Source organism: Myiozetetes cayanensis, unplaced genomic scaffold (genome assembly GCF_022539395.1).
Source record: "Myiozetetes cayanensis isolate MyiCay16 unplaced genomic scaffold, myiCay2020 scf6-25, whole genome shotgun sequence".
NCBI lineage: Eukaryota > Metazoa > Chordata > Aves > Passeriformes > Tyrannidae > Myiozetetes > Myiozetetes cayanensis.
This window is the reverse complement of record NW_026087853.1, coordinates 23209974-23225661: the sequence shown is the minus strand read 5'-3', so window position 1 is coordinate 23225661 and position 15688 is coordinate 23209974. Positions and strand designations below refer to the sequence as shown.

General features: G+C 35.5%; 1 protein-coding gene across 1 annotated transcript in view; it reads right to left on the bottom strand.

Moving 5' to 3' along the window:
* Positions 1-4063: 4063 nt before the first annotated feature.
* The window catches only part of SLC25A21 (solute carrier family 25 member 21), a 236484-nt gene continuing 224859 nt past the window's right edge, over positions 4064-15688 (bottom strand). The window contains 3 exon segments of the mRNA XM_050335786.1: positions 4064-4208; positions 6287-6339; positions 7155-7336. Coding sequence (XP_050191743.1) covers positions 4138-4208; positions 6287-6339; positions 7155-7336 — 306 coding nt within the window. The 3' untranslated portion in view covers positions 4064-4137.

Below are 15688 nucleotides of genomic sequence, written 5' to 3'. Positions count from 1 at the left end.
CTCAGCTCACTTGTGTTCAGCTTTTTTGGCCCCAAGATTATATTGTAATTTTTTAAAGAGGAGGTTTTCTTTAATTTCTGCTTTAATGAATGTAAAATATGGCTCTTGGTAAAGTTTACATTGTTGCTTTGAAGCATTTTTTTCCCTTATAGGTATACTGGTGGTGGTGCTACAAACACAGATATTATTTAATATTAGCAAATTCCCTTTCTACATTTCTGTATCCAGTGGCAAGTACTCTGTGCCAGTTATTATGCTTTAAACTTTAATCCCAAGAGAGCAAACGTTCTGATCTTTGAAAATTTACTTGTTTTCCTTGGGCAATAATAAAGTTCTGACTATTATTATGCTTTCCCCATGCTGTAGGTATGTTCAGAATATGAATGTGGGAAAAAAAAAAAAAGCCTGGTGTGACATTTCATCCTTCATAGAATATTAATATATTGTGTATTTTTATAAATGTTTTTCAATAACTTAAATTACACTAGGTATAGTTAAAACAAAGGTGAAAATACCATTCTTCATATAGTGTTCTATCTGCAAAATTATAATAAACCTTAATTCAATGGGAAAGTAAAATACAGTCCCCTCTTAAAATGCACTCCTCTCTTTGTGGATTTCCAGCTTTCATCACCAAGACAGCTGTGTGTAAATTTTCGTAACAATCTTAGTTACCAGTACTTATGTCATACACAGTATGTCCACTAAAATATAGACAGACTCAGCTGGCTGCTGTCACCTTTGCTTTTTGCATTAAAAAGTAGTTAATGGAACTGCATTTCTATAAAGAACACAGGTATTGTATTCTGGCCCCAAGGAAAGAAAATCTGATCTTGGATGCTGATTCATGTTCTTCAGCCTCAAAGGCATTCAACAGCTGTTTAGCTTTAATGAGATGCTGAAGCCCTTGTTTTTTCATTTTCAAGAATGTTTCTCTGAAACCACTAAAGGCAACATGCACTCAAGTGCATTTCCACTCTGCCACACTCTTAGTGACGTGATGGATGTTATTCTATCTTTATGCCATTATAGCTGAAATAAGATGAGCCTTTACACCATGAGAAAGAGATTGCTTTAATTTTAGACAAGCTCTTCACTAAAAATAAAATGGGGAGAAAAAGAAGATAGATAAGAAAAAGATCATGAGTAAATAAATGATTAAGTTGGCAAGAGAACTTTAGGTTTCAACCTTGTTGTTTTACTGGATTATATATTAAGTCTTCCTATTGTTATCCATGCAAATCAAAAAAGGGACATCAAAGGGGAAAAAAAAAAAGAAAAAAAGGAAGAGAAGCCTTCTGTAGCAGAGCTTTTTTGAACTTCAAGAATTTTCAAGCCTGTAACAAAGTGTGCCTGTATTAAAAATTTTCCAAATTTTCCTGAGTAACATGAGGTCATTTATGGAATAAAAGTTGTCTTTCCTGACATTCTTATGAGATATTAGCGTGTTTTGGGAGACAGAGAGACAGATCCTTAGCTTGTATGAGTTGTTTGCACTATCTTCTCTTCAGCTAAATCAGGATAATTTATACAGCAAGGACAGGACATGATGTTAATTATTCCTCACATGGGAATACACCATCATAAATCATTTTTGTTTTGTGTTTGTTTAGGTACAGCTCTCTGCGCATCTGCCTGCTGTACATGATACCTTACCCCTGAATGGGAAGTCAGTGGGGCTGTGTGCAGAAAGTGTTGCTCAGAGTGAGCAAAACAACCTGACCTTGGCTCTTTGTGAACTGCCTGTGACAGTGTATTTTTGCATGAATCTTCATAAATCTTTTTAAAAATGTAAACCTATGGTGCAGAATACTTCTTTGCGCAAGGACTTTTTTCCTTGCTTATACTCATGGGTAAACTGAAAACTGCCATATATCAGCTTACTAGCCACACAACTTTAGGCCACTTTACATTAAATTAAAGAGAAAAAGGGAGTTGTTTTTCAAAAAATAATAAACAAGGGTTAAATACTGTTGTCAAATACAAGAGCATAAATCTGGAGTGAACCTACTGAGGTGAATGGATGCATTTGGGAAATATGCAGTATATGTGGGTGCAGAATTTAAGTTTTTAATCTGAAAAGTCTACACTTCATTCCCAGAGTGTCAAATGGTTTCAAACAAATCAGTGAAGCCTAATACTCCCTTCTATGACAGCCAAACTGTGTTTCCATGGTCCTTTGGTGTAAAACTGAATCACAGCCCACATGACACCAGGGTTAATGGGGGACTGGGCTGGCATGCTCATAGGTTAGTTTTCCAAGCCCATGTTGTTTTCTGTTTTCTAGTCGTTCTCCTTTTATCAAAGATCAGGCTGAGTTATTAACTGAAAAAAAAAAAAATCATGTTGGAAAGGATGTAAAACTGAAGGCTATATATGTATATACAGTATGTCTAAAACATTTTATTTTTATATTTTGAATGCTCTAAATTAATAAAAGACAAATTATAAAGCATTTTGCTTTAGTTTTTGAAATTATCTTAGTAGTGTCTTCTCTTTGGCTAAGTACTGATAATGAAATGCAACAAGGAACATTTGCCTTAAACCTGTAAACCTTAACAGAGCTAATGTTATTGATTTTAGCTATGAAGTAGCATAGGTATGAGAAGCCACTGTTGCCAAATTCAGACAAAAAAAAGTTTTATTGAGCATGTCAATACAGGCATCCCTGAGAGTGCTGAAAATGCATTTCTATTTTTCGATTTTTACTGCTTTTCTAATGCGTTAAAAACCCTTGTGAGATGAGACTTCACATGTGAACTGTCATTTTCAAGTAACAATGTAGAAAGATATTTCTTTAGCATTGCTGAGAAACAGGTTTGTATCTCGTTAAGAGGAAGAACAATTAAAGTTAACAGTGTGAATGTAGTATGTGGAGATACAGAAACCTTCAGCAATTGCAAGATATATACTCATTTGACAACAAACCAAGTTATATAATTGGAACACTTTTATAACAGAATAATGTGTAATTTTAAGTTATTGAAAGAGTTCTTTAAAAGAAAATGTAGAATGGCACAACTGCATGAACAGAAACTGTGTTTTCAGTCAGCATAACAGAATTTACTGCATTTTACAGAGATATTTAAAATGTCTAGTAAGAACATGAGGACATCCCTAAAATATTATTTATATTTACAGTGACCGGGAAAAGCAACAATTCTAGCATTATTTTATCTGTGGGAAGGTACATTTCTTTGAGGTGTATGACTAGTTAATTACAACTGCATGTGTGTTATCAGTCTAGAAACTTGTTTCACCATTCCGTGGTGGAAATGAAAGGCTAAAAGGGCAGTCAGGGTGCACTGAGAATTTTTATCACAGGGCAGATGTTTTAGACACAGTATATGAAGGTGGATAAAAAACTCACAGTAAAACTTCATAGGCCTGAAATTACATTTTTCTGTTCATTTCTTTACTCATTTCTTCTGAGTCCCATGTTGTTTTGCATTTTTTACATAACCTGATTTAGACTAATTATTTTCAGTATCTTCTGTGGCCTGAATGAGATTTCTACAATATATATGGCTAAAAAGAAGCAGGACATTTAATGGTATGTGTATTTTTAAGGTTCTGGCCATCCTTTTCCTATCAAAACCCCAACAACTTAAGAAGATCTTCTATGACTGCTGAAATCACACTGGGCTGAACTGGAACTGAACCCAAGATTACTCAAGAGCTGCAGAGTACGGGTCATGTTCTTAATGTGGAGTTAATGGAGCTGTCAGCTTAGTATCTGGTCCCCCAGGATTATTAATTTTTTCCCTGAAAATCCCCTGAAAGTTATTATCTTGTCATTTCAGTTGAAACTTTTAAAAAAGTGTATAGCTACATAGGATGAGTCTCTGTCAAAAATTCCTTTAAAAATTAATTTTTTCCTATGTCTCTTTTATATTTTCTTTTGATTCAGCAAAACAATTACAAATGTCAACAAAGCTATTTATTTATGCACTTACAGAAAAGCATGTGCTTAAATGTTTTCTTGAATCATGGCCTGAAGACCAACTTTGCTTTGAACTTATTAACATCAGTGCAATCTGAGGGCATTCAATATCATAACAGATAAGAATCACTTTTACTTTATTGAAGTATATTTTAGAATGCACATAATTTTAAAGAGTACATTTTTCAGAAGTGCTACTTGTGATTAACTGTGTCCTGAAGCCATGCATAAACGTATTCGTAAACCAGAAGCATCACTGCACCACCTGGAAGAAAAGATAATATTTTACTACATAGAAAATCCAGTATTTTCAAGATTTCATAGGGCATGTGTAGTGTGCAATATAAACCAGGATACAGCAAAGCCTTATTTGAAAAATGGATAATTCTACTAATTCCTTAGTACATTAAAAAGTCACCAATTCTTAAACAATACCAATTTTACTTAATATTGGACCATAAAGTTGATGTAAGTAGTTTTATATTAAATCAAATTCACTTTTTGTGTGATTTTTCCTAAAATTTTTGGAAGATTAAAATTTTTCTTTGTTCTTCTACAAGTGAAACTTTTAATCCAAATATGTATATATTTTTGTGTTTGCTTAGTTAGATTTGGCCATGAAAGAGCAACCTGACAGGTAGAATGACAAAAATTCATCACCAGGGATGAGAGAATGAGGCTGTATGAGTAAAAGTGTATTAATTGTGGGTTCCAGCACTGGGACATAAATCCTTTGCCTGTTGGCTCAGCTGGTGGCTTGGAGTGGCACCTCAGTCTTCTGCTGAACTGGGCTCACCTTTCTAGGGATAAGCTAAAGCAAACAGGCACACAGAACTACCACATGAGTTTTCCCACATCATTTACCCTAAGGAACCATCATCAGACTTGAAATCCTCTATGAACAGGAACTCACAGACAGCTAGACAGAGCAGAAATTTGCAAAAGGCTTTGACCAGCAAACAAATCATAGACACAATGTCTAAGATTTGATTTGAACTCAAATTGAGGCTGATTCCAATTCTCATACTGTGTAATCTGTTTGCATATCTCTTTTTCTGTAAGCACTCACATTCTGAAACTACCTTTCCAGTCACAATAAGTGTTTCATTGGAAAGTCAAATCTATATATTAGTCAATGGGACTACAAAAGTATTTAGAACAAAGTTCACACTTAACTGACTTCCTGGATCTGGGCCAGAATGCATAGTCATTTGTAAGATGGAAAATTTTATTCCAAAATCTACTGTGCTAAAAGCTACTGGGAAAGCAAACCCTTACCTTCTCTTTGTCCTGTATGCAATCTAGTATCTTTGCAGTGTCAGGAAAAAGGCTTTTAGCTCCAGAGCTCCTTTTTTTCCCATCCCCACCTTCTTCCTTACACTGCACAACAACCAGGCATGGTCTAGCGCTTAGCCAGATGGATTGGATATGCAAACATTTACAGGCAAACCTAATGCCTCCTTTATACTGCAGAACAGACTCTGTACCTACTTGCTTTTACCCATGTGTGTTCTTGTCTATTAAACCAACTTGCACAATTGGAAAGAATTTCATGGGAATAGGATACTGTTCAAACTGAGGCTTCTGCTCTTTTCGACAGAGACTGCCTCTGTGAACTGGCAAAATCAAATCTAAGGGCCCTGTGCTTTGCTTTCATGATTAATCAAAACCAGCCAGGGAAAAATATTCTAAAAGTTAAAGAAGATGTAACAAGTAGTGAGAAGGCGTCAAAAAGCAACACCAGTTCTAAAATATCCTTGTCCTCTTAGTGTTCCAGGCCAAACAAGTCTCTTCCCAGCTATCAGCTATCAGCTTTTTGGTGTTTGTTCTTTACATGCAAAGCACAAGAGAAGAAGAAAGTAACTGGAATTTGATATACTTGGGCTATGCTTCGAATAGTTGAGTGTATTTGTACTGGAGAGACTTTAACTGGCATTTTAGGGTGACTTCACATAGATACGGAATTGTCCTAGTGAAATCAAAAGATCACATTAGAAGGAATAGGAAGCTTTAAGAAGCTTCCAAAAGTTTTACAGTTCTGGTATTCGCATAGATGTACTTAGGCTTGTTCATGAATAAAGGAATTGCAAAAAACAGCAGTTACTTGCATCTTATGTGTATGTGTAAATGATTCTTTTTAGACACATATTTAGATAAATTCATATATCATACTATTAGATGGTGTTATTATTGAAAGAAATCATTCAAAGTGAGAGATTCATGATGGTTTATGGTACACAGTTCCATTTATTTGGCTGATGCTTACTACACTTTCTCAAGAAACTGACAAATGGGAAGAAAAGCAAGAACAAAAGCACATAGAAATGACATAAGGAAAATTACCTGGACCAAGCCTCATGATCTTGGGAAGCAAGCCTTTGTACAGAGCCAGAAATCTGTAGCAGAAGAAAAACAAACAAAATATTTCAGACAATATTCTTGCTCTAAAAGAAGAATGGAACTGTAGCATATGTTTGTTAAAATGCTGGCAGAGCACTTAGAGGCAATTATTTGAAATTAAACATGTTCAATAGCAGGCCATATCTGGATTTTAACATTTTACAGAGGCAGATCAGATGAAGAGAAAAAGTTAATCAATGTTCAGTCACAAAAGCAACGTTGTGAGCCTAACCAATCAGAAATATGACTTTAATCAGTGAGCTGGGTTTACTTTCAAGACAGGTCTGTTAACAACAGCTGCATACAGGGACAAAATGACTGATATAATTGAATATCAAAGCTACAACTCAGTCACCACTTGAGAAATATTTTTTAAAGTTGGAAAACATTATTGCCACAAGGATCTGTCCCCCAATTTAATTATTTCAGCTCTAATTTTAAAGGTACAGAGGCCTGTATAATTACAATTAGATTAAATTGAGAAATATTCTGTTTTCTGTTGGTGTTTTCCTTTTACAAAATGAAGAGCTGAAAAAATTACACACGAGGTATATGAAGTATGTATCTGTTCAATGGAAATTTCGACAACCCAATAATCATATTGTCTCTTGTTAAAGTTCACATATAGTAGGAATATATCTCCTTGTAATTCTAAAATACATTTTCAGAATGTTACATTGAGCTCTTTTGATATGTGAGTTCAGGGCAGCTTAATGGTCCTTGTCAAATTTGAAATGTAACAACATGATTTTATGGACATATATGAACTGCAACAGAGGTCTGGACATTTATTAAAATAAGAATGTTTTACCCTTCCTCTTTATAGACTGTTGCCATAGTTTTAAAACAGGTTCTGTACTTGATCTCTCCAGGAACTGGCTGTGGTCCTTGAATCCTACTTTTTGCAACATCAAAAGGAATGTTAATAATTGAGGCTATTGTTCCCGAGACTAGTCCAATTCCAAATTTCCTCAAAAACTCCAAATTTGGATCCTACAAGAAAAAGAGAGAAAAAAAGAAAGAATAAAAAGAGAAGTGGAAGAACCTGTGCAGGTTAAACACTATAAAGTAATATGCATTTAATCAGAAAACTCACACAACACACTCGTGTTATTTCAGCGGAACACATTAGGATTTCCTATGCTGGAACTTGTTTTCTTGACAATCCTATTGGCTGTGTTTTTACACATGGTCTAAATTGCTGAAGTACACATTTCCTCACACAGGATTTATAAACACAGTTCATAAAGAAAGACTGGTATGGCATATGGGGATGATTTGTATAATTGGGCTTCACAATGTACTTAGTATTACTGTATCAAAACAGGAGAAATCCAAGCACACTATTAGCTAATTGGCCAGAATATTTTACAAATGACAGCAACTTCCACCATGAAGCCTACTAAAACACTCATTTGTGTGTTGGACCCCCAAATGCTAAATTAAATAAAGGCTAATCTCAGTCTGCTGCCATTCCCCTCCAGGTTTTTTACATTTATTTTCACATGTAGCTGATCCACTGTACTGAGAAGTGCTAGCTTCCTGTTATTAACAATCCAACTCGGCACAACGGCAAGAGAGCCTCCACGTTCTGCGCATTATATACGGTGGTAATTCACTCAGTTAATTGGCTGAAGAATTTACAACAGATTGTTTCTGAACCCTACTACACACTCATGGTAAAAGTTAGAAATAGGTTAGAAGTGCATCTAAAGACTTCTTTGCTCACTCACAGTTCACAGTTCAACTGGGTTTTATTTGATCTTTTAGAAAGACCTCCTACCTTGGCATTTCTATGACATCAAAGAACCCAGAGTTTATCTGGGAGACAAAATCTCTTGAAGCAGGTTTAATCCTATTTCTCTAAGTAGTAGAAGTCACAGAGCGGTGTGTTCCAGGACATTTCCTATGCATATAATTTTTTTTTGCTATTAGTTTTCAAAAGGCAGGACACTTTATTCATGAAGGTACTTTAATTACAGAAAATCATCATTAAAATAACAAATGATCTTGCCCTGTTATAACATCAGCACAATATTAAAAACCAACAATTTTTTGTTTCCTAAACCTGAACATTTTTGAATGAAAAAGAAAATAAGAATGAAGTTTTCCTTTCCTGATTAGCAACAAGAAAAATAAATTAAAACTTTCATAATATGCACTGGATGAAATCCGTGCAGGTACTTAGAAAGAAATGTCAAAATCAACAGGGCTCCTTATTACCTGCAGAAAAATTCAGTACCTTGATTTCACAAAATATGATGCATATTGGTTTTAAAAATTATAATGGCTTTTGGTACTGTAGTACTTTATTGGCAAAGATCTAAGCAACAAATTTCTGTTCATTCTGTACATACAGTGGTTTAAATGCAAATAGAATAAAGACAATATTTCTGTTATCTAGAGAAGAAAGGAGGACCCCTTTTGAAACTGGAGGGGAAGCAGCGTGGCAGCCCTGTTTCAGCATGGTGCCTAAGTAGCTTCAGGCAGCAGGCATAGGATTATACTCACATCTGATAGCTAAGTACTATTCCAGACTGTAATAACCTAGTCAAATCAGGCTACAGCAGGGAGGCTACCACTGCTCTGTTGACTTTTCACAGTCCAGAATGATCTGAATTATTTTTGTTATGCAATTCAATTTGGTGCCAAGCATGGTGTGCTGCCCTCTATGCTAAGCAATATAGGTCAGGTAAAGATATTTACTTGTTAAACATCAAATTTCAAGCCTTGCTGCTCCTGACACATTCTTTATATTTGAATGATTGAACACTTAATATTTTTGTGAAATCCCAGTGCCAATGTTGCCTGCTTTATGACTGAGAGTGCCACAGAGTACAGGACACAGTGGGTTAGTTCGATCAAGTGAGTATGTCTTACAACATGACACTGCACTAATACAACTAAAGGGAAATTAAAACAAATTAGTTATTTCTATTCCAGTATTTGTGACAGAAAAAAGTTGAAAGGCAGCATTTTGCTCATTCACAAAACCTGACTCAAACCAAATGCAACATGATATACACTATGTTTGCTTTGTAGCTCGATTTTTTTATTATAAACCTTTTGGGAAAGATTTTTCTATGCCATTAATCACTGTAATATCTGGGTAACTTATTTTGTATAACAGATTCCATATAAATTCATCTCTTAAGAGTAATTAAGTTGTTTTTTTTCTAAAAGCATATCTTAATGGCATTTTACTGTGATAATGCTTTCAATTGAAAAAGAGATTTCCAAACATGATTTCTGCCTCTGCTACAGTGCTTATATGGATGAAGGAACATTGGCTGTCTATCAGGTAGGTGCAAGTTGGTGTTATTATGAAGTAGTTTCTTTCATTTTACACCAAAATCTATCCTTTTTTTGCCCTATGGACAATGCCAAAATATTCCTAACAGTCTAGAATGCTATGGAAGGAGACTTAAGAATAAGGTATCTGTCTAGTCCTAATGCTGCAACTGGCTGGCTGAGGCAGTTATCATCACACTACTGTCACCAACTTCTGCGCTATGCAGCTCAATGATCAAATATTATATGTTTGGTATGTTGTTCATTAGGAAAAAAGATTCTGACATGCTGTTCTTGCTTTCATAAATGGCAGAAATGGAGGAAAAAACATACATGAATTTTGTTTTTAAGCAAAGCCAATTTTTTATGTAGTATGAGCAGATCATATAGAATGGAAACTCTACCGGCTACTTCATTCTCTTGTTTATTTGCTGGGCACTTTGTGAAAACCTTTGTTTAAATCTTTGATCTCAGTCAAAAGTTTCCCAACTATCTTCATCCCTACTGAGGGAAGGTTATTTAATTCAGTAACAGCACAGATATTAATGCAGCAATGAAATAACATGCCTTTGGCAAAGGCATGTTTGCTTGCAACTCAATTACTGTAATTTTTTCAGAATAACTGAAAAATATTTTTATATTAGATAATGACTCACCACACTAGATACATTTTTATAGATTTAGCCACCCATTTTAGCTGCAATCCAGAGATTCAAAGGCAGGACACCACACTCACATATGCAGTGAAGAGAAGTAGGTACCTTCGAAGGAACAGCTCCAAGTCCATTTTTAACTCTTGTAAAAAACAGAGGCCCTTTTCAGTCTGAGTAATAGTGGCAGAATATGCCACAAAGAAACTTAAAATTAAACATTATTTTTAATGAAAAAATCAATAAAACCAAAAGATCAGTAAATATTAATTTGCCTAACTGAAGCTACTTCTAGAAGTTTTTGCTTCAGTTATTCAATGTCTTAACACTTTTTCACTTTTTTCTTTTTTTTTTTCCTCAGTTGCTAGAGGTACATATTTTATGAGAAAGAATTCTTTCATAAATATGTTTTAGTACTTCTGACTACCTTATAGATAAATTCACTATAGAAGACTAATGCTTGCTGGATAAGGAGAATACCAATTCCCAAGAAATCACATGAATAATGCATAATATAATAATAGTATGATGTTTGAAGCTGGCAATTACAAAGCAGTCTACTGAAGTTAGCCCAAACCTAATATGTAGAGTGTAATAGTTGCATTAAGTTTCTTTAACTTCTTTGAAAATATTAACCACAACATTAGCTTTGTAAATGGGTTACACTTGGCACAAAAGTGGCAAAAGTCATTTGAAATGACCACTAAATTTAAAAACACTTGCTCAAGATCACATAAAGGGTCAGCAGAGAAGCCAGGACTGGAGCTGAGAGCCTTTGCACTATATGCTGCAAATTCCACCTCCCTGTGGAGGTGGGATTGACAAGGGAGACTTTAAAAGTCAAGGCTTTGATTTGTCCAACTCTGGTTCTGCCTGGTGTAGCCTGGAGTTACGGAACTGAAGAGGAAGATGAGCCAGGAGCATGGAATAGTGTTGCTTGCTGTCCCTTTTGGCTAATGTAAAGTGTAATAGCATAGGAACTCCTACGGGAAATTAAGAGATGCCACAAGACCTGACCCAGGCCACACTGACTATAATTAAGCATTTGGCAGCAAAACAGGCTGTAAGGAACTGCTTTAGTCAGCCTGATAATTGGTTTTAATCCCTAAAAGGAGCTTCCTGTGGCAACAGACAATGGAAGAAAGGAACACACAGGTCTGGGGAAGAGGAGCTTTCAAGAGAGAGGAGAAAAGGTATATCTAAAGAAAGGTGAGAGAGAGCTCTCAGGAAAGCAACATGGAACAGACGAAAAACTCGAATGAGTTGCTTTTAAGCACAGACACTGAGCTGGAAGCCAGAGGAGAGACAGGGTCCAGGTTTTCCTGCTGAAGCCTAGAAAAGAGCTGGGAAGAAAGGCTGTCAAATTCTACTCTGAGAGTTAGAGGCTGGTACAGATAAGATGTTTTGGAGGTGTGCAAATTCCCAGAATAAATCAGCACTATGTAGACTCATTGCAAGTCTCCAGAAAAGGTGAAAAAGAAAAGATGAAAGTGAATCTCATCATTGTTGTGATAATATCAGGCTTTGATTTTTTTAAAGAATATTCACCCTTTTTGTTTGTGACTTAATCAAGACTTGACCACAGTTAATAAGTGGACTTCTGTTCATTTTATGTATTTACATAGTAAACTTGAAGCAGCTCTCCCCTGTTGAGTCACTCTGCAGATGATCAGATGTTCATAAAATGTTGCAGTTACAAGCAGCTCAGCTTTTCATGGCATCATTTAGAGGCTAACTATGCAGAAAAGGGCACTGAGAAATGGATGTCTTACTGATTACCTCTACATCTGGTACCTTTGTCAGTACTACCCATCTTCAGTCTCAGTTATACAATAATTTAAGAAACGGAAAAAAAGGTGAGTAGCCCCATGAATACCAGACCTAAAGAAGTTTGATATTCTATCAGCCCTTGTGATTGACTGATATTGATGTCTGGAAAGGTGCAAGTCCAGACTAAGGCTTACATGGGCTTTTCCCCATGGAATTCAGTGTTTAATAAGGAGTAAGTTCCCACTGAAAATTTCCCTCAATTGGGGCACTCATAAGGATCTCTCCTCCTTTGACATGATTATTTGTATGTATTATAAAAATGTAGCTATTTTAAGCTTGACTCTCTGCCAATTATGGTTGAACCTTGTTATCAGTTTAAGCATTATGGTAATTTCTGTAGGAAAACAGAAGAAATTAGTGTCTTTTCTTAATATATTTAACTGAAGATTCCTCTCTTTCTACTTCGTATCTGTCTTGCCTACAGAAATACCACAGTGCAGGCATAGCTGAGATAGCAACACACTGTACCCCTTGGGTGCCGACATGTTTTGGTGATGATGACCTGGGCTGAAGTCTTTAAACAGTAGGGGCTGTCATTTCAACAGCCACAGGACACCTCACAGTGAAGGATACTGATCAATGGGTGACTTGTGATGTCATACTGGATACAGAACTGCCACCTTAATTTTTTTTTAATTCCCAGGTCATCCTGAAACCTGAACTTGGATGGTAGCTCTGAGATTATTTAATGACCCATTCTGATTCAGTCTTCATCTAAATCACCTTGTCTTACTATTTCCTCAAGTCTGTAGCACTAAATGCACTTTTCCCTCTCTGTTCCTACACAGAACCTCTACGTTTGCATATATCTGAAAACAACTAAAATGAAATTGTTGTCTACTATTTTAATCATCAATCTGAACAGCCCATTTTGGTTTCCCATTTCTTCTTCTTTGCTTATAGAAGTTTAGAGATCCTTTCTTTTGCAAAATAACACACCACACAGTTCTCGTGGTCTGATGCAGCAGTCCTTGTATCAGGAGGTATCACATTGTAACAGCTGGGGCAGGCAGTGCCCAACTTCAAATGAGTTTTGTAGTTTGCCAGGTTTCAAAGGGGGCTTTTAACAGGCAGTGAGGAAATTTCATATTGTTAAGAAATGTGACAGCCACTTGGAGGTGGCAGTGAGCAAAGGTTTTAATGAAATCAGTGTTTACCATCAAATCTAATTATGATAAAAAATTGAAAAGCAAAAGCTGCTGGATGCCTATAAAATGTGCTATAAAAGCAGGTGCCATAAAACTGAGTGAGACAATATAAATTTGCAGACAAATTTCATTGCTAGGGGAGATGCATAGCTGTTAAAGCTTTATGGTTGATACATTAGTGGCAATTGAAAGAAATTTGGCTTATTCCAATTTCAGTTAACAGAGAACAAGGTTGGCTGTAAATTGTCTGTCTAGCAGAATAGACTGAATGTATGAAAAATTATTCATTATGGACATTTACAACCCATACATGTACTTTATATCACTTGACCATTAAACATACAAGGTTTATTGTTTTTGGCAAAATAAGCTGCAAACATCCCTAATCAGGATGCAAATTTAATGCACAGTTTAGAACTGCTGACAACTAAAATGCTCATTTTACATTTCCTTACATTTTCCACTTAAGGTTACAGATGGTAAACAGCAAGTACATAGTCAAGAGTCAAAATTATTTCACAAGTGGTATTCTTATTTCATAATTTTAATGTATTTTTCAATATTGCAAGACTGGCTTTCAGACTTTCTTATCTGGTAAAATATAGATAAGGAAATGAAATCAAGTGTAATGAAATTAAGTATGTGAGAAATCTTGAGAAGTTACAACTGTTTAATATTTTTCAGACTAACTGCAATCCAGTTTCTACCAAATTCCTTGTAGAGGTTTGATAACTCAGCCTCTAGTACCTGTCCACCGAAAGAAGAGGTTTAAGTTACAGATCACAAATTATTGTTGAATACTACCAGGCACTGAAGTGAAATTCAATGTATTTGAACAGCTGAATATAATGTTGGCTAGAACAAGCCAGATGAGGCCTGATCTATATCCTCTTAAATTCAGGGTAAGATTTGATCTGATTTTAATGAGAGTTTTATCAGAATTATTTGCTATATTTATCTGTACAGAACTGTCTATGGCACTGATGCTAGCTGGCCAAGAGAGTCCTATTAATTTTTTTAGCACTATTAAAAGCTATTACCATTCAAAACATACTGGCTGCATGAAACCAGCCTAGTAGGAATGGTTCCTTGTCTGCACTAGCTCCTAAGCCACACCCAAGAACCGTGTTGGCTGGCCAGGGCCAAAGCTGTGCCAGGGAACATTTATCAGTACAGATGACCATCTTTCAGTGATGCTGCTGAATTAACTAGCACAGACGTGGCCACTGTGCAAACTGCTATACAAACCACTTTGCATTGGTCAAGCACATGGCAAACCTCTGCACTTATCTGCAGCTAATGCAATCTAATCCCACATGGATTAAATTGCCTTTTGTTTTTGCTAGTATTTGAGGACATCTGGGCCACTGCCTGAGAACACTGAAGTAATTTCTTTTTTGTTTTCTACATGTATTTAAACCTACGTTGTATTGTTAAAATTTTTCTACATGATACAAAATCTGTATGAAGTGTTAATTTCTTTTAGATCATAAAGCTCTGAATCTTTCTAATAATGTAATAATTGTTTCTTATTTTTTTAAATCTGAAAGGCTAGAAAAGCATACTTAGGCCAAATACTGCTACTATTCTTCAATTGTTATGGAAGGACATTTCAGGATTCCCATACGAGTTGCACATAAATCTTTGTCATTACCTGCATATTATTCAGAATCTTCTGCAATAGTGATTATAATTTTTCATTGCTTGATCAACACAAACGTGTTTACTGCTATCTTAGTATCAAGCTATGCTTGTGCCTTGAGCTTTTAGAATGTGTGATTTAAGTACACTGCAAAGTATGTTTAAATACTCTAAAAGAAACTTGTAGAAACTTGTGGGTCAGCTGGTCTTGAACAATTCAGTTTGCTGTAATGATCTGAAACTAAGAAGTGGAGCTTTTCTCCATTTACACAATGTTGCCAACAAAAATACCAGGCTACTCAGAAGTGCAGAAAAAAAGAGGTGTTACTTCATCTGGGAATAGAAACTGATCCCTTTTGATCTAAATTGCAGCTTCTTATATGTATATCACTGCATATTATACCTGTGACTGTTTAACTGTCATCATCCAAAAATCACATTAGTGAAAACACATTTCAGTAATTAATGTACTGAAATCATTAATAAACCATTAGGTGTTGCAAATAGAGTAATTTAGAAAGTTGCTGATACTACCACATTTTCATTAGTAAATTTTCCCTTTATTGTATAGGGAAGTATTTTTTTTGTTATTTAAAGAAATATAGGACTATCAAAGTTGTTTTAAACTAAATCAAAGCTATAGCAATTCTTATTTTTAGACTTATAAATTACATAAAGTCCCTGTGCATGACCCTGTATGTCCTGTTTTGGCCTGTCTCTCTCCCGTATGGAATAATCTTCCCACTCATCTGTCAGCACAAGGTTGAACTCTCTTTTGAGTAAAA